The sequence below is a fragment of the Natrix helvetica genome, assembly GCF_964273705.1.
Source record: "Natrix helvetica genome assembly, chromosome: 3".
Classification (NCBI taxonomy): domain Eukaryota; kingdom Metazoa; phylum Chordata; class Lepidosauria; order Squamata; family Natricidae; genus Natrix; species Natrix helvetica.
Window position 1 is genome coordinate 14,055,236 of NC_138549.1, and position 25,213 is coordinate 14,080,448.

Below are 25,213 nucleotides of genomic sequence, written 5' to 3' on the forward strand. Positions count from 1 at the left end.
TTAAAATACGAAAGTGTTTCTGTGAAAACATACAACTTACATTGTTGAATGTTACATGACACTTTCGGTTCAAATGTTTGCTTAAAGAAGGAAAAAAGATATGTAGCATTACCTGTATAAGAGTTGAGGGATCTGTCCTGCATTCACGTCTGTGCCATTATTTGATTTCTTTGAACTTTTAAACTGGAAGACAATCCTGCAAGAGGAAAACAGATTTAGAGGCCGGGGATGCTCCCTCCGATTCAGAGGTGCCAAGCGGAAGGGGACTTACCCGTCATCCGTAGTAATGGAAGCTTGTCCATGGGAGCCGCAGTCGCTGCTGGGCCCAGAAACCCGGGCCCAGGCGACATACCACCAGCTGGCTTGCAGGAGGACAGGTTCGTCAAACATCATAGCATACTTTTCCCTGAAAAAAACGTCAAGCAAAATTGGCATCTGATATAGCAAAGGGCTACGAGGCATCTCTTTAGAATAGAATAGAATAGAATAGAATAGAATAGAATAGAATAGAATAGAATAGAATAGAATAGAATAGAATAGAATAGAATAGAATAGAATTCTTTATTGGCCAAATGTGATTGGACACATAAGGAATTTGTCTTTGGTGTACATAAGGAGAATAAAATACATTCATTAAGGATAAAAAGATACAACACTTATTGATAGTCAAGATTACTAATAAGCTATCAAATTGTATTAGGAAACAAAAAATATATAAATTGAAAGATATAAGCAACATGGTTATAGTAATAAGTTGGAACTAGTAAGGAAGAGAATAATAATAATAATAATAATAATAATAATAATAATAATAATAATAATAACAACAACAACAACAACAACAACAACAACAACAACAGCAGCAGCAGCAAAAACCACTGGGACCATCAGGTTGAGAAGGTTTTAGAGAATGAGAAAGGCAAGATCTTGTGGGACTTCAGAATCCAGACTGACAGGCACTTGGCCTACAACACACCTGACACAACAATAGTTGAAAAGAAAAAAGTTTGGTTCATTGACATTGCAATACCTGGTGATGTGCGAATTGAAGATAAACAGCAAGAAAAAGTCACAAAATACCGGGACTTGCAAATTGAGGTTGAGCGATTGTGGAAAAAGAAATCGAGTGTTGTCCCGATTGTAATTGGAGCCCTTGGAGCAATACCTAAAGGGCTACCTCGCTATTTGGAAATTCTACATTTACCTGACTTGGACATTCTGACTCTACAAAAAACCACCCTACTTGGAACAACTTATATCCTCCGACGTTACCTTAACAGTTCCTAGATCCTTGGTTAGGATTCGAGCTGTTGAGCTACCAACCAGCCCCAAGGGCTGTGAATCTCACCAAAGATTAACATCATCATCATCATCATCATCATCATGTCTTGCTAAATAGTTAGACAATATTGTGGAAATTAGTTGTTTAGCAGAATGGTGGCGTGAGGGGAAAAACTGTTCTTGTGTCTAGTTGTACTTGTGTGCAGTGCTCTATAGAGTCGTTTTGAGGGTAGAAGTTGAAACAATTTATGTCTAAAATGTGAGGGGTCTGTAGATATTTTCAGCGCCCTCTTTTTGACTCGTTCAGTATACAGATCCTCAATGGAAGGCAGGTTGGTAGCAATTGTTTTTTCTGCAGTTCTAATTATCCGTTGAAGTCCATGTCTGTCTTGTTGGGTTGAGAACCAAACCAGACAGTTATGGACGTGCAGATGACAGACTCAATAATTCATCTGTAGAACTAAAGCAGCGGCTGTTTGGGCATTTAATTGTTGCTCTGGGCTGCAGGGTTTTTAATTTATCAAGTTTATATAGCTGCCCATCTCCTGAGAAGTGACTCTGGAAGTAACATGTAAAGAAAAGGAATATAAACTGGTTTAATAATTAAGGTTAAAATATATGTGCTATTATTTCTGGTACTCTGGTAGTTGATTAGGATTGAATGATGAGGTTTTATGACTTATGGATAAGAAATTGGATAGGGAAGATGACGTGTTTTATAGAAATATCAGAGAAGGTGGTAAGTTAGTGAAGTTGTCTGTACTTGTCTGGAGGTAGGGAAGAGTAATTTTTTATATGTTTTTTCTTTCTTTAATTATTTTTTTCTGCATTTTTATGATTTTTTATATTCTTTTTTGTTTACATTGTTTTCATTATTCTTGTATTCTTGTATTACGAATCCTTGTATTCATAAACTTTAATTAAAAGTATATAAAAAGCTGCTGGAAGTAAAAGAAAGGGATATAACGTTTGTTTATTTGATCAAAGTTAAAATAATATTTGTTCTTATTTTTGATAACTCTTAATGGACTTCTTCTGACACTAGGATTGAAAAAAAAATGATGCTTTATAGATTTGCTATAGATAAGAGACAAATAATACAGATAAGATGATCTCTTCTATTGTAATTAAAATCCTTAATAAAAATTATATATACAAAAAGAAATCTTTCAATTTAGTTGCTTACTAATCCTTACTTGGTTCAGTGTTTTAAAGCATGTCAGTTTTCTAGTTTTCTTGAGAAGGGTTTTTATGTCAGGAGCAGAATAATCACTGACTGTCTCTCTTCCAGCCAATATTTTTAAGTTTCTCAAAATGAAAAGGTTACTAGACTACTTATTTATCACATTAAATTAATTTAAATGATATGTTCATAAAACAGTGATAAGTTTTATATCAAACAATAAGCATATTGAAGCAGTCACCCCAGAACAATGCATGTTTTCAGAATATTTGTCAACCGAGTGATATGATTGGGTTGGTTCTCCTTGTTTACTGTCATTATGTCATATATGTTTATTATACGCATAATTTTGTATTTATTTATTTTGCCATGTTTATGTAGTGTACATTGGAGGTGGTGACCCTTTGAGAGTGATAGGCAATAAAATTTCATTTTAATGTATGCCGATGAGTGTACATTCAAAGAGACAATAAAGTAAGTCGAATTGTCCTCCTTATTCTGAACCGGGTGCCTTCGAGACATTCTCCCTTTTTTAAACTGAAAATAAAAACTCAGGTTAAGAGAAGTGATTCATTTTTGAAAATTCTACTCACCTGGCGGCACAATCGTACGCCAGGACATCCGTTTCAGCAAGAAGGTCCCCATCTGTCTCATGGTCACCTCCATCTGGTCCCAACTCAAAGAGCTAAAAAAAAAGGAGAAACATTCAATGGTTTTATCTTCTGGCTGGACTGGGAAGTCGCTCTCTTCTTACCCTCTCACCCTAATGCCCTGATGGCGAACCTATGGCACTAGGGTGAGAGGGAGCCCTCTCTGTGGGCACGCAAACTGTCACCTCAGCACAGCTCCACCGTGCATACGCATGCCTCCCACTGGCCAGCTGATTTTCAGGTCTTTGCTGCACATGTAGGAGGTGCACATGCATGCACGGGGGGCAGGGGGGTCACCCAAGCATGCAAGGGGGGCAGTGGGGAGTGCAGAGTGCCCCCCCCACGCAGTCTGTTTTTGGTCCTAGGAGGCTTCAGGGAGGGCTGCTAGATCCAAAAAGGGGTGCAGGGGGGCAGTTGTGTGCACATGCCCGGGGAGAGCGCAGGGGGTCACACGTGCATGCGTAGGGGGGCGGGGCACACAGGGGTTGTCGCGCATGCATTGCATTATTGCTCAGAAGCAACCTGAGAACAAAAACCCTGACTCAGAGACACTGAGCAAGTGAGGATGGGCTATTATTGAAGGCAACGGCTTCCACTTCAGAAGCCCAAGGCAGCCTCAGGTAGGTAAAGGCTGGTAGGTAAATAAAAAGGTTACTTTCAATCTTATAAGCATCAAGCACACTCATGTCTTCTGGGAACATGTTCTAATTTTGGAACAAAACTTAGCCATTCTCAAACTTCAAATCGAACACCCTGTTTGGCATTTTCTAAAGTCAACACACCCAAACTCTATTGTTCCTAGAGTTTTAATTGAGTTCAGGACAAATATTCTTGCGCAACTCTTTTCAACCAATCCAGACAATTCGTTTTAGCACATCACAGAATGAGGAGGATATGCAGCCTGACAATTTATTATGCAATACAAAAGTCAAAGTTTTGAGAGCATTGGATGAAATAAAAGGCAGACTATTCAGTTTATCTTCATCACCGCAATAGCTACAGGGTTTAGTTTTTCATGAAGCCTGGTATGCTAGCCTTGCCAAAAACTCAGTGCGACTTTAGAAACTAAAGAATTCTTTTAACCAATGTGGTGGATTATATTGGTTCAGTTATTTTAATACCCTCTCCCCCCCCCCCAAGTTTAGATATGTGCCACTACATGACAACATTAGGTCTATTTTATAAGAATAATAAAGGCCACATTAGAATGGAACGGAATAGGGAACAGAATGGAACAGAACAGAACAGAACAGCTGTTTTGGCATACAATACCCTATAGCAAGGGAGCAATACCCTATATCCAGTTTATTTCCAGGATGTAAGGGGTCTGTAGATATTTACAACTCATAGATATTATAAGTTGCAAATATCCACAGACATTCATTATGTAAATAATGTAGATACTATGACAAGTTATAGTAAGAAATATATTTGAAGGAACAGAGGGAGAAGATCATCTGAAAAAATCAAATGTGAATTGCATGTTTCTTATTAGTTACACATTTATTTTCTGATTTTTTTTGCATGAAAGCAAGCTTCATTCTCCTGGTATTTCAAGGGCTGCCTGATCAAAGCCATGCTATGTTCCAAATTCAGATTTGAACAAAGCTCCTTTGGCCTACCTTTATCTTAGCGGTGTATTCTCCCCTGCCGCCAAAAAGGCCCAGACCACCAAGCAAGAGGTCAGTATCCGCACAAAAACGAATGGCTTCCACAGAGTGGGCTGAGTAACCCCACCCTCCTCCATGACCTAAGGAAAAAGGAAGGCAGGTGGTCACACAACTGTCCACAGGGACATCCTGGCCAAGAGGGGACGGGGGGAGGGATCAGCAGCTAAGAAAGCGAGGGTTACTTTCAAATCGGTTGACGATATTGTAGTCTTCCTTGGAGTAGACTTTCATCACCGCGTGACTCTCCTCTTCCGTGTTCATCACACCCATTTTTAAGTCCTGCATGGCTGCCAGAGTGTCAAGGCAACCTTTAGAAATAAAGCAAAAGTATGAATACAGTCGGATCGTATCCATCCAAATGAAGCAGTGTGAACAGGTTAACAAAGAGCAATTGTTCAGATGTGGGTTGGGGAGCACCTGGCATGTAAGACAGTAAATCTGGCTTTCTATCTAAAAAATGCAAAAGGAATAAAACACTTTTTAAATTATTTGTGTTGTAGGATTAGAATTTTTTGTTCTGACCTAGGCTTCCCCAAAATGCATGAGACAGAGTTCTGGTCCCGATAAAACCCCTTTTATTAAATGAACATGAATTCCTCTCAGTCACATTCAGCAAGGCCTGGCAAAAACTCTTTCAAAATAATATTTATGACTACAGACCTTATCTAGCTTGGAAAGCTGCCATGTAAATATTTTCCAATCGCAGTGCTGTGCAAGGAAAGACTGGGCACAGAGTCTCTGAGATTCACAGACAGATCTTCACACTCCTGAAACGAATCTAATGACCGAGCGAACAAATTGTTTCCTGCAAAAGCCCACTCCCCTTTCACTCCTCTTTCCACCTGTGGCTTTACTCCCAAGTCTACCCTGATTTCTGAGTTGTTCTTTTCTTCTGGCAGCTCTGCGCATGCGCACACTGGGAACAGGCTCTACAGTAGCTGTTCCTCTGCCTCACTGCTGTCTAGTTCCGAAGGCAGCTGATCACTGCCAGATGGCCTCGGCCCCCTCTGTGCCTCTGATGCAGAGCCCTTGTCCGAGCCTTCCCCAGCCTCCAGAACTGGCCCATGCTCCTCCCCAACCTCCTCACTGTCCGACTCTGCTGCCAGCTCTGCTGGCTGCTGGCGGGCCACAACACTTCTTGAGATCAACAAGCTTGCTGACTTATATTTAGTAAAACATTGAATATCTATCTGACCACACAGCCCTTGAATGTTCTAAGACTTCAACTATAAAATTAAAAAAAAAAAGGTTGACCTCACTGACTACCTTGCGCAGTGACTATTATGATGGTGCTGAAAAAAAGTACTTTTTTGTATGCATTTATAACTTTCACAACATCTGTCTCCTTCAGTCATGTGTTCAGCATTACAGTCAATTAGTATGTGTTGTCCTGTACCTGACACTTTTGCTTTCATTTTTCCCTGGCTTGCTGAGTGGAGAGTTTAAACAAGCCAGCTCTTTTGACAATCCCTCCTGCGTTCCTTGCAAAGCAGAGAGATTGGAGAGGAAGGGATTACAAGAGAGTAAGCAGGCATACATCAGGGAGCAGACATCAAAAGGAATGTGATAGCAAGCTACACAAACAGGTGTCAGCACATTCTTTCGCTGTGCATTCCCATTGTGTCCCGCTTCTTTTCTTATAATCCTTTTCTCTGCAATGAATATAAATGCAAACATTAAATTGCTAATTAAACCAGCAGAGGAGATGGCATGCCAAAGGGTGGTGGAATGGAGGAAAAGGATAGCTGAAGTAAAATCAGAAGCACAGTAAAATCAAATTATGTGGTTTTCCAGTAAGCAACCCCATCATTTAACAACAGTCGATGGTTCCAATTGTAGCCACTAAATGAGGAGTATCTGTATCGTTCTTACAGTTAATAAAGCTACTCTAGCAATAATATTTGATGTTTTACTACTTATTTTGAGGTGGATCGTTCATACCGAGCATGTGCAAAGCCGCATGTGATCTTGTAGTAAGAGCTTTAGATCCTGTTGGAAGAGCCAGTTCTGGACTGAGAATGCTGCAACGGGACTGTGTGTCCGAAGCGGAGGGAAGTCTGGAATCGGCCACAACTGAATTGTAACTCCACAGTTCTCTTGTATTTGGTCGAAACCTGATCAAAATAATAAGATTCGATACCTTTCAAGCTGTTATTATAGCCCCGGCCTAATAAACTCAAACAAATGGATTTCAGATTAAAGGTTGCCACTTCATATTCCTCGCCCTGCAACAGACAGGCAGATGGGTCTTATTCTAGAAAATTATGAGAGAATGAAGACAAAACATTCTATCTTTCTAACAATACAAATTCTACTGGATGTATAAAATGTACAACTTCGGAAAAGGCTGGCTTTAGGCTAAGGCTGAGTAGGCAGTGGCCTACGGTGTGAAAACCTCCTTCCAAATCATTCTAAAAATGCAAATCTTTGCATTGGCAGAAAGAGGCACCATCCGTCACTGTGTCCTAGGGCTGCCACATACCCCTCAGGTGGCACAGGCTCCATCTCAACACAAAGGTTGCCATCCAAAGTGCGTGTATCAGAAAATAAACTCTACTGCACGAAAGACAGAATATAAACCTAATGAAGAAATGTGGCTAATCCTTGACTTACAACAGCACTGTTCGAAGTTACAACACTGAAAATAAGGGACACAACTACCGGGTTTCCCCAAAATTACGACATGTCCTGATAATAAGACCATGCCATGTTTTTCCTGTGGGCAAAAATATATGCCCTCCCCCAATAATAAGCCCCCTGGACAAGCCCCATTCCAGCCAGGCAGAGTGCCACTCACCAACCTAGCGATATCCCGAAGGCCCAAAGCCGCAGGAGCTGGGGGGAGGGGGGGCAAAGGTGCTCACATTGCTTGACGCCTTTGGGATACCGCTAGGTTGATGGGTGGCGCTGTGCCCAGCGGGAGCGAGGGGTTGCCGGGCAGCTGCTCTCATGAGCAGCTGCCTGGCAACGCCCCTTTTCAGCCAGGCAGAGTGCCCTCACCAACCCAATAATATCCTAAAGGCGCTAAGCTGCGTGGCACTCTGCCCGGCTAGAGAGGATGCGTGAGCACTTGTTCTGCCTCCAGCTCGCGGGCCTCCCTGCCTCACCATGCTCAACTCTCCCTGCAGGGTTGGCCAAGGGCGCCGGCACCGCCGCCCCGCTGCCACCGCCATGCTCCGAGCATAACCAGCTTCCAACTCCGGAGATCCGGTGCCGAGTCTTCGGGCAGCAGCCACTCTGGGACTACTCTGGGTTGGTGAGTGGCGCTCTGCCCAGCTGGAAAGAGAGGATTCCGTGCATGTGCTTTGGCTAAAAAAAGGGCCTAAATGGGTTGCCGTAGAGCTGGGGCGGGCGGGTGAGGCCACCCGTGATTTCCACTACCAGTTCGGGTGAACCGGTCCCAACCGGCAAAATACCACCTCTGGTGTTACTATTTTAACTACTGCAATGATTCCCTTAACAACTGTGGCAAGAAAGGTCATAAAACGGGGTCAAGCTCACTTAACAAATGTCTTGCTTAGCAACAAAAATGTTGAGCTCTATTGTGGCCGTAAGTTGAGGACTACCTGTAAACATGATTTACCAGCAAAAGAACGAGAGAGAGAGTGAGGCTATAGTGCAAGTTGCAGCAGTTGGCCAGCTGATCGTCGTGCATGCATCCGTACCAGAAACCAGAAGTCTAGCTAGCTGGTGCCCAAACCGGAAGTGCATTTCCCAGCACGCACATGCCCCCTGGGCAGCTCCTCTTCCGGGTCGCGTCCCAGATGAGCATGCATGTGTGCGAAATGCATGTGCCATGGGCTCCCTTTTTTTCAGTGCCGAAAAGGTTCGCCGTCACTGCCCTATGAGCTCATCCATATTCCCTTTTCTTTAAGCCAGAAACATTTCAAGAACATATACACTGATGTTATCTCCTTACGAACGCAGGATGCCTTGGTCCTTTCCCAGATTCCCTATACTGGCTTTTGAAAAGTTCTTCTCCTGCTCAGTATTTTATTTCTACCCCTGCCAACACTTACCGCCAAATGACATCATAAACAGGATCTAGACAGACGCCAAACCCCTGAAGGTCTTCCTGTTCAGAATCATTAAACGTCTTACAACTTCCGTCAACTTTGTTGATCAAAAGACACTTGAACGGAGGGGGCTCCGATATGGAAGCTGGAATCAAGCCTAAGAAACACATCAGTGAAATTCAGACATTTGGCCATTTATTTGGTCTCTTAAATGACCAAGTCATATTAAGGATAATATTCACTGCATTTACCTGAGCTGAACTTAAGAAGTTTCCCCTATCCCAAAGATAATTAGAAGGGGGTGGGGAGTTACGATAGGCACACACATATATTCCTATATTCTCCTCTTGGCAACTCAGCCTGCAGACATAGGCCATGCTCCAATAAAAGGCAAGGCCAACCCCACCCACCCCAGTGGTCATCTAATAAATTAAGGGTTTTGTGTGTTGTTAAGAGTGTGTACGTGCGGCCTTCGAATTAACTGCCTGGACTAGACCCTGCAATTTTCTTGGCAATGTTTTTCAGAAGCGGCTTGCTTTGGCCTTCTTCTTGGACTAAGCCAGAAGGAATAGCCAAGGTCATCCAGCTGGCTTTGTTTCTAAGGAAAGATTGGAATCGTGGTCCTGATTTCTAGCCTGATGCCTCTAACCATTACATCAACTGGCTATCCTGACTAAAATTATTGCATGTCAAAAGTTAGGCTTCCCTAATATAAGTTTAAGTGTGTACCTCTCCTCTCCCCTCCCTCCTCTTCTCTCCCTCATCTCCATCCCCTCCTTTCCTCCTCCCTCCTTCCTCTGCTCTCCTTCCCCTCCTGTCCTCTCCCCTCTCCCTCCTCTTCTCTCCTCCCCTCCTCCCCCATCTCCCCTCCCTTCCCCTGACAAGATACAGGTCAAATTTTTGTGATGTAAGAACTCCCATTTTTGCAGAAAAATCCATCTGCATGAGGAGCCCTAGCTAGAGACTCTCTCACACCAACGATGTAGGAAGGGCAACAAGACTGTGCCCCATAACTCTGAAGGGAGGGCAGCAAAAGAAATATTCTCATCCATTCATTCCTGTCAGGTTCATCTGCACATCCCACCCACAGCTCACTTTTAACTGCTGGTGCAGCTTTGCAGGGCAACCTGGTCCTTCCTTCCCATCCATCATGCACCCCCTCTGGGCTCCCCAATTAACAAGTAATGATTTTGAGAAAAGAAGTCCCTTCTTAGAGGAAGTCAACACATCAGCTAGAAATGCGTGGTTCCCCTCAGCTGCTGCAGCAGCTAGCAAGCCTCTTGCCTATGATATGCCGGCTGGCGAAAATCTCCGATGTCGCAAGGACGTGAGAGTTGATAAGAGCTTCGTCAATCCGAAGGAACGTCTGATCCCCGCTGGCTCCGACCCAGGTGGCCTTGCGTCCAAACTTGGAGCCCACGTTAGGCACTGCTGCTGGCTTGGCGTTCCAGTACGGAATGTCCAGGATGGGTCTGCCAAGTTGCCCTTTCTGAAAGAGCAAATTGGGAAGGGAAAAAAAAGAGTAGAAAATGAAACATTACAAGGCGCTCAAGTGGTAGAACAGAAATTCTCAGCTTTGTCAGCTGTGGCCCTTGCAAAGGGTCCATTAAAAACCATCTTATCAACTGTGATCTAGCTTCTGCAGTCTGAATATCAATGAACCTCCTATGACAAATAACTTGTGAGCCTATAGTATTAATTATTAGTAAAGGTAAAGGTTCCCCTTGTACATATGTGCTAGTCATTCCCGACTCTAGGGGGCGGTGCTCATCTGTTTCAAAACTGAAGACATCTCCGTGGTCATTGACTAAACGCCAAAGGCGCTCGGAATGTTGTTACCTTCCCACCAAAGGTGGTTCCTATTTTTCTACTTGCACTTTTACATGCTTTCGAACTGCTAGGTTGGTAGAAGCTGGGGCAAGTAACGGGAGCTCACTCCGTTTCACGGCACTAGGGATTCGAACTGCCGAACTGCCAACCTTTCTGATCAACAAGCTCAGCGTCTTAGCCACTGAGCCACCGTGTTCCTTAATTATTAGTATTCAATTGTAATTCGTCTTTACATGAATTGGTTGGGGATTGTTAAGAGTTAGAGTCCCAAGGTCAAAAAGACTATTTTGAAGTGAATCTGGCTTTGGCTGAAAACGGGCTGTGGACTCATTTCTAATTGAAAAATTATGTCTTGAATCCTTCCAGTTTTAAACATTGACAACAATCTTAAATTTAACACTGTCCCACCCCAAAGACAGTTAAGTTTCTCTAAAGATGGAAAACGTTCTGCATTAAGCAATTGGTTTGGAGAAGGAAAGTCATTTTAAGGAAAAGTGCTTACAGAGAAACTTCCAAAGGTAAAGACTTGTCCATCCATCAACAGAACAGCGGTGTGGTTGCTGCCTGCGCTGACCTGGGTGCTGGGTCCTGGTAAGGCTTGGACTAGAGTGGGACACCCCCTAAATTAAAAACAAAAAAAGCAAGCATAAATTCATCCATTCTTGGGTACTAATGCACAGCAGGAAACTAGTCAAACCTGAAATGACACAGAATAACTAATGATCTCTTGGATTTGGGGAGCAGGACAAGGGAGGCACGTAAACTATGCAAAAAGTGAATGGATCACAACTCAATATTTGAACAGTTTAAATGTTTTTCCTTGATAAGCAGGTGTCCACTCCTGGTGGATCTTCTGAGCTGACCTCCAAAATGCTAAGTGGGGCCAGATTTTGAAGAGCTGGGATTACCAGGTTTCCAAATGGGAAATGGATGATCTGGTCACGTAATGACTCGCTTAATGACATCACTTAGCAACTGAAATTCAGTCCCAATTGTGGCTGTAAATTGCCAACCTGTATAAAAGTTAAAATATCTATGGTAATAACAGTAATGAAGACGATAATGTAAAGATCATGACCGGACCATCAGACTCTAGCCGTGCTGTTCTAACAAATTAATAGTGGGTAACGATAATCCAGAAACAGAGCAGCGCAGTGGCCTAGAGGTAAAGTCTCCCACTCGGGAGATTGAGAGTTCAATCCCAGGTAATGGCAGATTTTTCTCTATCAGAGAAAATATCTGCTAGTAACTCCCTGTAGGTGTCAGGAAGGGCATCCAGCCAGTAAACGCTCAGTTCGATCTAGTCTATCCTGAATTAGGGAATTACAGGATTGTAAAAAGGGAGTTTTAATGACAATCCAGAAACAGAATAATTTGAGAGCACCAAAATCTTAAAGGTCTTATTCTGCAAATAATATAAATCCATGCAATTCCCCCACCCCTCCCCGACCATTAAAATTTTCGTATTTATAGTGGAAGACTGACATACCTAGAATTCACATCTCCGTGCCCAAGCTGCCCATGCTGGCCATATCCAAAAGTGTAAACATCCCCATTCTCCATTAGAACAACTAGGGAATAAAATGGGAAATCAGTGAATATCCTGCTTAACCAAGCTTCACATCATGAGTTCATTATTGCAAAGAATGATCTGAGTCCCTGATATATAAATTTATTCAGGTGAATAAAATTGTCTTCCAGGGGAGCTGCTACCCATGCCATTTGGACTCTGGAGCTACCCATGACTCGAGGTGAATGTGCAAGCCACCCTTTTTATGCACATATAGACACAAAGACTTGCACACTTGTGCCATCCCCACCAGGTTTCAAACGCTTCTCTGATAAAGTACATTTTTTAAAAAAATTCCTAGATCGATCTGATAGAAAAGTTGTACCTGAGTGATGAAATCCACAGCTAACTTGTATCGCTCGAAGATCGCAATCGAAGTGGACAGTCCCTGGAGGGTAGGTGGTGATTTTGCTGGCATCTTTCTCACTCCTATCTCCGCTTCCATCTACAAATGTAAGAAATGAGAATCTCTCCCATTCTTGTCTCTCAATTAGCTTTACACTTAGTAGCATCAGATCTCATGGTAAGAAGAGGCAAATCCTAATATCCTAACTAGAATAAACAGGCAATGGAGCACATGGATGTTGTCGTTGTTAAATATGAAAAATAACTGCATCTCAGATCTTTCAGGTTACAGGGAAAAAAATCAGAAAATATGCTATGTGTTTTATATGTTAGCAAGCCATATTTCCATCATCCATTCAAAGACATTAAAAACCTAAAACTGTTTTATAGTCATTATTTTTAAAAATAGGTTACTTACATATTGATTAGGTATACATATATAATACTCAATGCAAATAATAATAATAAACCATAGAAGTCCTGGTTTCTCTTCAAGTAAAAAGCGCTTAATGTTTTTAGTGGTATTTAAGACAATGCAGGATTTACTGTGTTGTTTTAACAAAACAGCAGAGCCATTTCTTCAAAAAATTATCTGAATATCCAAATGACAAGAATAAGCTCTAAAGTTTGTTACAAAGTGGGATTGAGGATCACTACAAATAATTGTGGAAAAGCACCACCCTTTATTTTTCAAACCGTGTTATTTTTGCAATTCATATTTTGATTTATTTCCATTTTTTTTCTTAAAAGGGGTATTTCAAAACAAACAAGATAAAGAATGAAAAAAAAAATCACAATTTTATCTCAAAGGTTGCCTGATTGGGTGAAAACCTGAATATGAGTGAAAACAAAATACGATGGATCGATATTCCATTATTATCTTTGGGGCAAACTTTGAAACAGATTCTTTCTGTTCTTTCCCATTAAGTTCCTCAAAAGACCAAATTTAATAACTGGGGGTGAGGTAGGGTGGGGGAATGAAAGGAAAGGAACCCCAATGTCTAACCTCTCCCTTCCTCCAGTCTGTGCCTTCTGTTCACACGTTGCCTCTTCTCTTCTTGTCTCAGCTGCAGATGTTCTTCAAGGTTAACACCGGGCACAGGGACAGCTGCGTCACACAAAGGGAAACCCGTCAACGTACACTATACCTGTGTCTTCCACACCTGACTATATTAGCCCAAGTTAGGTAAAAGGAGTTTTTCTTTGGGTAAAGACAGTGAGGAAAATCCTCAGGGACGATTCACGCCCTGGTCGGCACTTCTTTACCCTCCTACTATCGGGAAGGAGATATAGAAGCATAGCCATCCGCGCCAACAGGCTGTCTGACTCCTGAATGCGAAATAACATCATAACTACCGTATTTTTCGGAGTATAAGATGCACCAAGGTTTTGAAGAGGCAAATTAAAAAAAATACAGTTTTTGCACTCTGCAAACCTCCCAGAAACGGCCCGTTTTTCATGAAAGCGGGCCAGTTTTTTTAAAAAAGGGCATGAATAGCCCTTAGGAGGCTTGTAGAGTGTTCATGGAAGGGGGGGGGGGGGGAACCAGCAAAAAAATGACCTGTTATTTTGCAAAAACGGGTCCGTTTTTTGTCAAAAAAAGGGCATTAGGAAGCTTATAGAGTGCTCCTGGGGGCTGGGGTGGGGGCAAAACTGAGCAAAAAATGCCCTGTTTTTCACTCATTTCTGCCCTCCCCAGCCCCCAGGAGCACTTTGGAAGCCTCCTAAAGGCTGTGAAGAGGGCAGGGTTTCAGAAGGCAAAAAATGGTGTATTCAGTGTATAAGAAGTACCCAGATTTTCAGCTTCTTTTTTGAGGGAAAAAGGTGCGTCTTATACTCCGAAAAATACGGTATGTAGTAGATGGACATGCAGGGCTGGCGCAATGTGCAACAACTTCACATTGGTGAAATAAGATTGTGTAGTTTTTAATATGATTTATTGGGTTGGGGATTTTCTGTCTTCACTGTTGAGTTGTGTTGTGTTGTGGGGTGCACTAAGGGAGGCTCAGCCAATCTCACTGTATACATGTTGTGCACTGACAATAAAGGTTTGAATGGGAACCTATTGCCCAATCACCACGGGGACACCTAAATAAGGGCATTCTAATACATGGATCTGGATCATGAAGGAAACTTTTGGGAAGCAGTGCTGTGTATGATAACACTCTCCCTCTTCTCACATAGGTGCCCCTCAGTATATTATTTTATTTTATTATTTTTATACTATTTTATTTTATATTACATTATTTTACATTACATTACATTAATATTGTATTTTTTGACTGCCCATCTTACCCCAAGGTAACTCTGGGTGGTTTACAGTATTAAAATATTACGCAACCTATAACAATGAAGAAGATAAAATACTCAACCCTAACTAAAAGATGAAGGCAGGGCCTGTTCAGATAAAGGGGTGAGCTACGACTTAAATCTGAAGATATTGGGATGCTTTCCCTTTCCCCAGTTAGATATTATTGCTGCTTTACAGTAGAAATGTTAAATGATTTACTTGAAGAAAAAATATATTTGGGGCATTTAGAACAAAATGTTGTAGAAGGGATCAACCTGTCAGACCTGGAAGCCATCTTTTACACTGGGCCTTCAGGCCTGCCATATTTTCTACTGTGGGAAAACAGGAGGGGGGATTGTATGGCGCATGGGTGATTTATAGTCAAAATAACATTCTTTTCTCAGGGAGTCAAGGACACCTTGCCCTGCGGCTGCGATGGTGTGACTGGGAGGCATCTTCAGTTTTGGACGGTGCCTGATTGGACCATGCGATGGACATGTGGGTGCTGGGCAGGGACTTGAACTTTCGTTTGGGTGGGGAAAACCTGGAAACTTTCAGATTCGGGTTTTCCCAGATGTGCCAATATGACATCTCTAATAAAATGGAACTTTGAGGAAACTCAAGCCTCGGAGTCTTCTTTCTCCGAGGGGTGCTACTTGGGACCCTGACACATCCTGTCTGTTTTTCTCTTTTCCCCTCAATCATTGAGGGAAATTGAATCCGACCATTTTGCATTCAAATAGGGGTGGCCCCATCTTGGGGTCCAGGAACTCTCCAAAGAGTGAATTGAGGAATTGGAGCTTTCCCTTGACTGTATGTATGTATGTATGTATGTATGTATGTATGTATGTATGTATGTATGTATGTATGTATGTATGTATTTCATATTTCTTAATACCTTCCTCTGGTACCTTACTAAGACTAAAAGGAAGATTACCAAACAGTGACTCCAGGAGAATCCAAAGATCTTTTGTGAGAGACAATTTTTGAGCATTGTATTTGTATATTTTACTAAAGGGGGGGGGGGGTGACACAAAAAATTCTTGACTGATGAAGCCAATGGTGTAAGTACGCAAGATTTCATTTTTCTTAGGAAAACCCTTTTTGAACAACCAAAAGTTTTTTCACCACTAGATGATTTTGCAAAAGCCACCCTAGTTCCCAGCTGCGCTTGCTTACCCAGCAAGAGGTCCAGCGGGATCATCTCTTTGACCGCATCGAGGATTCCCCGTTGCCGGGCTTCCTGCCCGTCCAGCTCTCTGGCACAGGCTTTGCAACAGCCACACACAGCACAGCCGGACTCCCCCGAGCCACAACCACAGATCCTGCAGGGGCAAGGATTCTATTATGAGCCAAGCAGAGATCAAAGGGAAGCGGAAAACAGAGGCTTAGGGGATCCTTAGGGGCAATTGACGGGAGCTCACTCCGTCAAGGTGTGGTAGGGCTCGAACCGCTGGAGTGCAAACCTTCTCCAGTGTCTTTTAAGCCACTGAGCCACCGCGCCTCTCCCAAAAGAACATCACAGTATTGCTTCTTCAAAGACATCGAAGTCTGCAAACTCAGGAAATCACTTGCAAGATCTGATACGGGCTTTATTATGTAACCTAGCCCTGGAAGCCTGCCAAAGCGATGCGTCACTAGCATAATTCTGCCAGGCTTCCCCGTTGCCTTCAGAAATGGCTGATATTCTGTAGAGTCCCAACTTTCTCTGGTAATGTTCCTGTGCCATCTTCTGCACCCCAAGGTCTTCTGCACCCCATGTGGAAGAATGGTGCCCCTTTCCCCTGACAACTTAATTTTTGGAAAGCACATCGGAGTTAATCACCTTGAAGTTCTCTTTCATTTCACCGGACATCCAAAGAATCTACTAGCTCTGTTTTTTTTTTTCCTGAACGGGCTCCAAAACCGCTGAGCTTCGATGCTGGATTTGAATCCAAGTATGGATTTCTCACTTGGGTTCTGGGAAGAGCTTAAAACTCTGCAACTTAGAAAATTAATGGTTGCCTGAATGAATTATATCCTATTCTAAATATATCCATCCCTACTTAGTTGAAGTAGGGTCCGTAAAGCTTTTGGGCGCATGCCCTGTCTCTGGGAAAGAGCCCTAATTATGACTAATCCATCTATGCGTGACAGTTGTAGATAAGGAAAACAGCCACTAAATGAGCCATTTATAACCAAGAATAAATTATGATGAATTGTTATAAAGTAACATAGGAGAAACATCAAAGGTTGCTTGTGAAATATTCTTCAGCCACAAGACAGGCTCATGTTCTGACCCAGCTCCCCAAACACGACCAACACCTCTGTATTTAAATCAATGCTCCCTTTATTAGGAGCACCAGCGGCCCCATCCAAAAAGTTTCTCTCTCAATGCAGGCTAACAAGTCTGTCTGGCAGGGAGATGAATAGTTGTCTGCCACACCTATTCATCTCCACCCCTTGCCTTTTATCCCCAGAGCTAGGGTGGGACTGCACTAGCAGCAGTGGCGCTTCTGTCCCAAGGATCGGCCCATAGATTTCCACTGCTCTCCTCTCCTCTACCATCTGTGCATCCATGCTTCACACAGTGGACCCAGCTGTTTCTCCTCTTCCTCATCAGCCGCTTCTAGACCTGGGAACTGTTGACTCTCCATCTGAGGGCTGACGGGCGGCCCCAGCACCGCCTCTGTCTCTATCTCTGACAGCTACATTCCCTCTTCCCCCAATCTTGATTCGGTTGCTGGAGGGATTGGAGGCCAACAGGCCACCACAGCCCTTTACTAAGAACAGACACAAGATCTTCTGTTTTTGTTTAGCAAATGGTCAAGGAAGTTTCTGTCAGAGCTTCTATGTCTGCTGGTGCTTCTTCTTCAGTAGGAATGAGGTGAGGCTTGTTCCTATAAGCCTTCACAAGCCACCAAACTAGGGCTAAGAAAAGACAGGGGCTGCACAAGCAGCTTAAACAGAAAATTACACACCCACAAGAAAAACCAAGTTTAACTTTTGTACGGTTGCTATTAACAACATCTTCCAAAGGTGCTTTTCCAAAAGGCAACTGTGTTTTCTTGGGTTTTTTCTCCCTTGAAAACGTGTCGCTTCTCAACCAAGAAGCTTCTTCAGTTCTGGATTAGAAGTTTCTTCAGAACAGAATGAAACTTTTTTTTTCAAAGAAAAAAACCCCAAGAAAGTCCAATTGCTTTTTGGAAAAGCACCTCTAGAGCTATCATAACCTGGATGTTGAGAATCTCTACAGGCATATAAAAACATCTGAGATTATTTGGCAGATACTTCTTCCAAATATTTGTTCCAAGGGATTGATGGTTACCCCAAAGAGGAGGACAAAAAGAGAAGGTGCCCCTATGGTCGCAATCGCCTCTGCCTCGACTTACCCTCCTGGCACCCGGTCAGGTCGGCCACTGCTGACACAGCTGGCTCCGTAGCCCGTGCAGTCCCCACACACGGTGCACACCATGCACTGCTCCAATTTCCACTTGTGCATTCCTGGCAGGCACATCATGGATTTCTCCTCTTTCTCGTCCAGCTCCTCTTCTAAGTCTTCATCCATCGCTGTGGCCATGTTCTCAACGCCAAAGCCTCCTCAAGAGAAGAGAGACTCAACTAGATTCCATCTATCCAGACCATCATGCAAAGACAGCGCATTCCATTTTAGCAGGTGCAGAAAAATAATCTATGCTCACTGGAAAAGATCTAAAGGGAGCAATCTTCTCCCTGGGCCCCAAAACCTCAACGTCTGAGATTTCATGTACAACCAAAATAAGTCACGTCAAAAATGTAGGAAATATGGCTTCTTCCAATAATTTGCTGTATTAAACCTTGATTTGATATTAACCAGTGGTGGGTGGCAGGCGGTACGCCCCGGTACGGGCGTACTGGAGCCAGCCCGTAGCACCGGATACCATTCCGGTACGGTGCTCCGGAGGGCCCACCCGCGCTCCTTACCGTGTTTTAAAGCTGTTGGCACTTCTGCACACGTGCATGGCCCGTACAGCGCCTGCGTGACGTTCAGCTGAGTAGCTGGAGCGTCGCGGAGGCTTGCGGAAGGGTCGTTTCCAGCTACAATGCGCGCGCGCACAGTGTGCGTCCATGTGGGTGACGTACAGGTTGGAATGGAATCCAGAACTGACCACCGATCTTAACCCAAATTGCGGCAAATATAATTTATCTAATTGGAACATGTCTAAACCAAGGTCATAAAAGGACTCACTCTGGATTTAGCAGGCTCATGGAGTGTGGTTTGCACATCACATTACATTGAGAACTTCTGCACAGGAGACAAATTCCTGTGTGTCTAATCACTATTCTATTTCTATTATTTCCATTATTCCTAACCCTGTCCTCTCCTTTCTTATTTCTCTCCTTTTCTTCTCAATCTCCATCTCCTCCCCTCGCCTATGCCAGTAAGCATGAAATTCAGCACTGCAACTCCAAGAAGGACTGTGAATTATATTCTCAACTACATTAATACGTGCAAGTACACTATAGAAAAGGACAAAATATCCATTAACTGGAGGTCTGTTAAAAAGCAAAATCATTAAACCATTTGGGACACGATCCTTCTTTACCATTAATGCCACAAGGCAGAAAAGAGGAGAAATGGAGGCAGCACTGACCTTTACCCCCATGGCTCATGGCACCGGTGTCTCGCCCACACTGGCCTTTGTTATTCACCCCAAAGGTCCACACTTCTCCGTTCTTCATTAGCACGCAAGTGTGAGCTTTGCCCATGGCGACTTGTGTGGCAAAGTGGCCTTTCAAGTCAGTTATTAAGCCTGTAAAATGAACACACATTGGAAGAGTCAAAAATGTTTTTTTTCTAATTGTACAGGGCCCACAGATACCTATCTGTGTAAAGTTACTGACTGTTCTGACCTAGGCTTCCCAAGAGCATGAAGCAAACTCCTGGTCCCGATAAAAAACCCTTTTTACTATGACTTCTGCTCATTCGTATCCAGCAAAGTCTTTCAAGGGAGGATTTACAATCACAGACCTTATCTGGCTTGGAGAGCTGCTTGGCCAATATAGGAGTCTCGGAGAGTTACAAACCAATTAAGCGAACTAATTGTCTCCTGCAAACTCCACTCCCCTTTCAGTCCTATTTCCTCTGGGAAAGGCCATTCATCGTCCACCTGGGGCCTTACTCCCAAGTCGATCCCTGTTCTTTAGCTGTTCCCTTCGTCTGGCAACTCTGTGCATGCGCACACTGGGAACAGGCTCCAGGTGTTCTTCTGCCTCACTGATGTCTGATTCTGAAGGCAGCTGATAACTGGCATACGGCTTTGGCCCCCTCTCTGCCTCCAACACAGAGCCCTCATCAGAGCCTTCCCCAGACTCCACGGCTGGCCCATGTTCCTCCCCAACCTCCTCACCGTCCGAATCTGGCGGGCCACAACACTGACATCACAGATTAGAAAGTTGGCAAGTGTTAGTATTAAAAGCTACCTTGAAGACAGCACATTTTGCAACATTTTATGTGGTTCTAGTAGGAAAATTCCCACTGTGTTGGTTTTGGATTATTTTAGCAGAATAAAAGTAAAGATAAAGATTTCCTGTCTGATCATGTCCAACACAAGGGAGAGGTGCTTATCTCCATTTCTTAGCCAAGAGAGCCAGCATTGTCCAAAGACATTTCCGTGGTCATATAGCCAGCATTAAGTATATGCCAAGGTGCACAGAACACTGTTACCTTCCCACCAAAGTAGTACCTATTTATCTATTCACATCTGCATGTTTTCAACCTGCTAGGTGGGCAGGAGATGAGGCAAGGAATGGGAGCTCACCCCATTGTGCAGCGCTTGGGTCTCGAACACGGGCTCTCAGTTTTCAAACTGACAAGCTCAGTGTCTTTAACCACAATAATTATTTATTTTCATTGTAGCCTCGGTGGCACAGTGGTTAGAGTGCAGTACTGCAGGCTATTTCTGCTGACTGCTGGCTGCCTGCAATTTGGCAGTTCCAATCTCACCAGGCTCAAGTTGATTCAGCTTCAAATCCTTCCGAGGTGGGTAAAATGAGGACCCGATTATTGGGGACAGTATGCTGACTGTGTAAACCACTTAGAGAGGGCTGTAAAGCACTGTGAAGCGGTATAGAAGTCTAAGTGCTATAAATGCTATTGCCAAAGCAAATAAAAAGCAACAGTACAAACGCTTATGGGGTATCTAGTGAAAAGTAACTGCAGAGAACGTTCTAACGCCAACTTCTGAACATCTGCTTGAATGGTCAATGTCACAGGCTGCTTGTTTTCTTTTTGCCATGTCCATCATATTACATGCTTGAAGACAGCAAAAATTTCAACTTACTTGTATTATCGGAGTAAATAGCATCTTTCCCAAACATGTACAGTTCTCCGTCTTTGGAAACGACTGAACTACTTCCATTATTGCACGCGGTGTACACTACAATCTTTCCTTCCATTTTGATGATTTTTTTTGGCTTGTAAGGTTTAGATTGCCGCCTGCTTTTGGCTTTAAAGAGAAAAGCGACAACATTAAAGCCGGTACATTTTATCACGAAAATAAGCACATTGATCAAACTGCAGCATATCTCAACTTGTGACTGCTTCCGGGTCTTAAGTAACACTATGGCCAGAAGAAGTAAAAAATAAACGAAGCGCTAGATAACTCTGACACCTTTTTCACTAGTATTTCTGTCCATTTCTGTTCACAATCAAAAGAATAGAGTCGTAAGGTTGAGCAACATGGATCCTTTTTAAATATATATATAGAAAAGTCATAAAGCAGGGATATCTGATCAGGATACCCCAATTAAACATCAAGACAGATGAAAAATATAGCAATGTGGAATAGAATAGAATGGAGTGGGGGGTGAGATGGGAGGGACTGGGGGGTTGGGCTGGGGGGGGTGTAGAGTGGAATGAGAATAGAATAGAATGGAATGGGGTGGGGTGACCTGGGGTAGGCTGAAAATAGAATAGAATAGGGTAATTTGTGCATTCATCACTAGTGCAGCATTCAAATATAGAAATGCCTGCACAATCTAGCATTACTCCATTCCATGTCCATTTGAGCCAAGTAAAATTTTCTTAAAATTAGAGAGGGGTTTAATAGGGGGGAAAAAACATTCACGTGAGAAGTAACTGGTGTCTGACAGCATCCTTTTTTCAGATATATATATATAGTGTGTAAGATTGAGATCGTCTTGGCAATGTTTCGGCAAGGTCCCATTTTGCATGTTATTTCGTTTCGGCGAAATACCATGCAAAATTTGCCCTGCCACATACATTGGACAAACTAACAGGAGAATAAATGCACGCAAGGCAGAACACAAGAACGCAGTCGGAAAAAAAGAAAAAAAAACTTCCTCCCTTTTCCAGCACCTTAAAGCAACAGGACATGAAATTGATTTTGAAAGAACCAAATTAATCTCCAAAACTGAACACTTCAAGAAGAGAATAATTATGGAAGCTATCGAAATAGAGAAACACCCCCACAACATGAATAAACGTGACAATACCTCCCGCCTACCAGACAGCCCTGGTAAACAAACGAGCCCCACCCACCACCCAGGCCATTACAACACAAAAGAAAACCCCAGCCTGAAGATGGCGAGTGGGACCTCGCCGAAACATTGCCAGGACAATCTCAATCTTACATGGGAAAAGACCCGAATACAACAAGACCAGCATACACACACACACACACACACACACACACACACACACACAGAGTATACATTTCTAGAACACCGTTTCTGCTACCTTCATTTTCATTTAAAATAGGCAGCATCTGCATAGTAATTCACATAGAGACACCCCCCCCTCCCCTACGAGGACCTCTTCCCCAACGTACTTGATTCTCCGTCTTCTCCTTTACTAGCTGAGCCTGTGAAAAATACGCTGCCATCTTCGGCCACAAGTAAAGCATGGGAGCCGTCGTGCCCCACCGAGAACTGAACAATCTTTGGAGACTTGGTGATGGGCAGCTCCACCCATTTCCCTGCCGAAGGTCCGCCTTGCTTGATTCCAAGGCTCTGGTATTTGCCAGTGTAATAAATCTGGGGAAAGAGGTGGGAGAGGGAAGACCGAAGAATCACACTGGCATACCGAGAGGCTGATCGGTTTTCCAAAACAGACTTTGCTTTGATTTACAGGTGAGCCCTTGACATACAACCATTCACTGTAACCAGTGCTGAAAAAAGGGACTTTACGATCATTTTTCACACTTATGACGACTGTACTGCAGCCTTCCCATGGTTGTGTGATCAGAAAATTCAGATGCTTGGCAACTGGCATGTACTTTATGACAGTTGCAGTGCCACATGATCCCGTTTTGTGACACTTCTGAGAAGCGACATCAATGGGGAAGCCAGATTCACTTTCACAACTGGGGTGCTAACTTAAAAACTGCAGCGATTCAATTAACAAATGTGGTAAGAAAAGCCGTACAACGGGACGAAACTCACTTAACAAATGCTTCACTTAGCAACATAAAACCTGGGTTCAATTGTGGTCATTAAGCCGAGGGCTACCTGTATAACCTGCCCGGCTGGCTTCTGACAAGAAGAGTCAATAGGGAGAGCCAGCTTCACTTAATGTCCACGGTTCACTTAACAGTGGTGGCAAAAAAGTCATAAAAAGGAGGCAAAACTCACTTTGATGCCACCTTGCTTAGCAACCAAAATTTTGGACTCAATTGTGGTCATAAGTTGAGGACTATCTGCCTATCAGTCTGATTTGTGTCCCTTTAATGTGGCACCAGAAATGAACATTTCATGTCAAAACACAGTCCAAAAGACACCGTTCGGTTCTAATATTATGTCTAATTCTCTGTCTAAAATGTTTTTCAATACCTTCCCACTAGCAGTTCTCATTAGTGCAAATTCTCTTCCAGCGCCAAGAACAGCTGACTCTTCATCAAACCCTGTACCTAGGACAAAAACATCAATAATTAAAGTTATGTCAGCATTCAATTTAGATGCAATACTATGCCAGAAGCATTTGAACACAGAGAATATTATTTTTCCCCTTTTATTATAATTTCCTAAATCGTGATACACTGCGCTCTTACGGTGTAGAATTCAGTGCAACAATATTTATGGGATATGATTGTAAACTGTGAGCATTTAGAAGGCTTAAACTTGAAAATTGGGGTGGGGGGGAGATTTCTTTCACTAGCATTTTAGGACACCAATATTGCAAGCGTAACATTATGGTAAATTCTAATTAAGTCACAGCAGAAAGTCTGAAAAATCTATAAGCAGCAGGATGTTTACATGGCTCACTATACTTTCCTTATGCGATTAATTACATTCTACCAGGAAAACAGGAGCCCATAAAAATAATCAATGGCTGGAAAACACATGGAAAAACCAGTACCATTACCAACTGTGCAAGTTCTGAAGATCTGTTTTTTGCATCACAATATATCTGTTTCCCATTTTATTTCATTTTTACATAAAGTGCACATGCTACAGGACAAAATGGACTGAATGCACTGTTTTGTTTTAAAATATGCAGCTCTTGGGTTTGTTTTCTATTTTAGGAAACTAATGTTTACTGCAAGTATAAACTGCTCCATTTTTTATCATCTCCTTCTGGAACTTTGACAGAGGTAGGTAGATGGGCAGGCAGGCAGGCAGGCATATGAAAATAGAATAGAATAGAATAGAATGGAATGGAATGGAATGGAATAGAATAGAATAGAACAGGAGTTGGAAGGAACTTTGGAGGTCTTCTAGTCCAATCCCCTACCTAGGCAGCAAACCCTACACCACTTCAGACAAATGGCTATCCAACATCTTAGTGTAGGAGCATTCACAACTTCTGAAGGAAAGATGTTTCACAGATAGATAGATAGATAGATAGATAGATAGATAGATAGATAGATAGATAGATAAATTGATAAGAGAGAGATGATAGTTAGATGATAGGCAGGCTGGTAGATAGATGACAGGCAGGGAGGCAGGCAGATACATAGAGAGAGAGAGAGGGAGGGAGGGAAGGAGGGAGGGAGGGAGGGAGGAAGGGAGAGAGAGAGAGAGAGAGAGAGAGAGAGAGATGATAGTGAGATAGATGATAGATAGATTAGATAGATAGATGGATGGATGGATGGATGGATGGATGGATGGATGGATGGATGGATGGACGGACGGACAGACAGACAGACAGACAGACAGATTTAATAACCTGGCAATCCTGGGTGCATGACATCAGACTCTGGCTGCCTAAGGCCACCAACCCTGGGCCCACTGGTGGTGCCAATTCTGCTCTCCGGAAAGCTCTTCTGGAGAACAATTGATTGACCTTTTTTTTTTCTATCTACTGAGCGAATTACCTGCTGAGTTTGCTCACTTCCTACATTTGCCTTTCAGGGATGCTCCACAAACAGGCAAAATACCGTACAGAAAAATCATTCCC

The 25,213-nt window shown here is 43.0% G+C and overlaps 1 protein-coding gene across 9 annotated transcripts in view; it reads right to left on the reverse strand.

The window, feature by feature from the left end:
- Positions 1-25,213, reverse strand: part of MYCBP2 (MYC binding protein 2) — a 150,440-nt gene that overhangs the window by 101,086 nt on the left and 24,141 nt on the right. For all 9 annotated transcript variants that reach the window (XM_081949416.1, XM_081949417.1, XM_081949414.1 and 6 more), the window contains exons 11-28: positions 23,647-23,723; positions 22,647-22,851; positions 21,138-21,302; positions 19,449-19,607; positions 18,207-18,411; positions 16,015-16,160; positions 13,552-13,653; positions 12,526-12,645; positions 12,120-12,201; positions 11,133-11,250; positions 10,085-10,289; positions 8,804-8,957; positions 6,726-6,898; positions 4,967-5,092; positions 4,737-4,864; positions 3,058-3,149; positions 272-406; positions 113-196 (exon numbers count right to left, since the gene is read on the reverse strand). In XM_081949416.1, the coding sequence (XP_081805542.1) occupies positions 113-196; positions 272-406; positions 3,058-3,149; positions 4,737-4,864; positions 4,967-5,092; positions 6,726-6,898; positions 8,804-8,957; positions 10,085-10,289; positions 11,133-11,250; positions 12,120-12,201; positions 12,526-12,645; positions 13,552-13,653; positions 16,015-16,160; positions 18,207-18,411; positions 19,449-19,607; positions 21,138-21,302; positions 22,647-22,851; positions 23,647-23,723 (2,476 nt within the window). The remainder of the gene's footprint in view (positions 1-112; positions 197-271; positions 407-3,057; positions 3,150-4,736; positions 4,865-4,966; positions 5,093-6,725; positions 6,899-8,803; positions 8,958-10,084; positions 10,290-11,132; positions 11,251-12,119; positions 12,202-12,525; positions 12,646-13,551; positions 13,654-16,014; positions 16,161-18,206; positions 18,412-19,448; positions 19,608-21,137; positions 21,303-22,646; positions 22,852-23,646; positions 23,724-25,213) is intronic.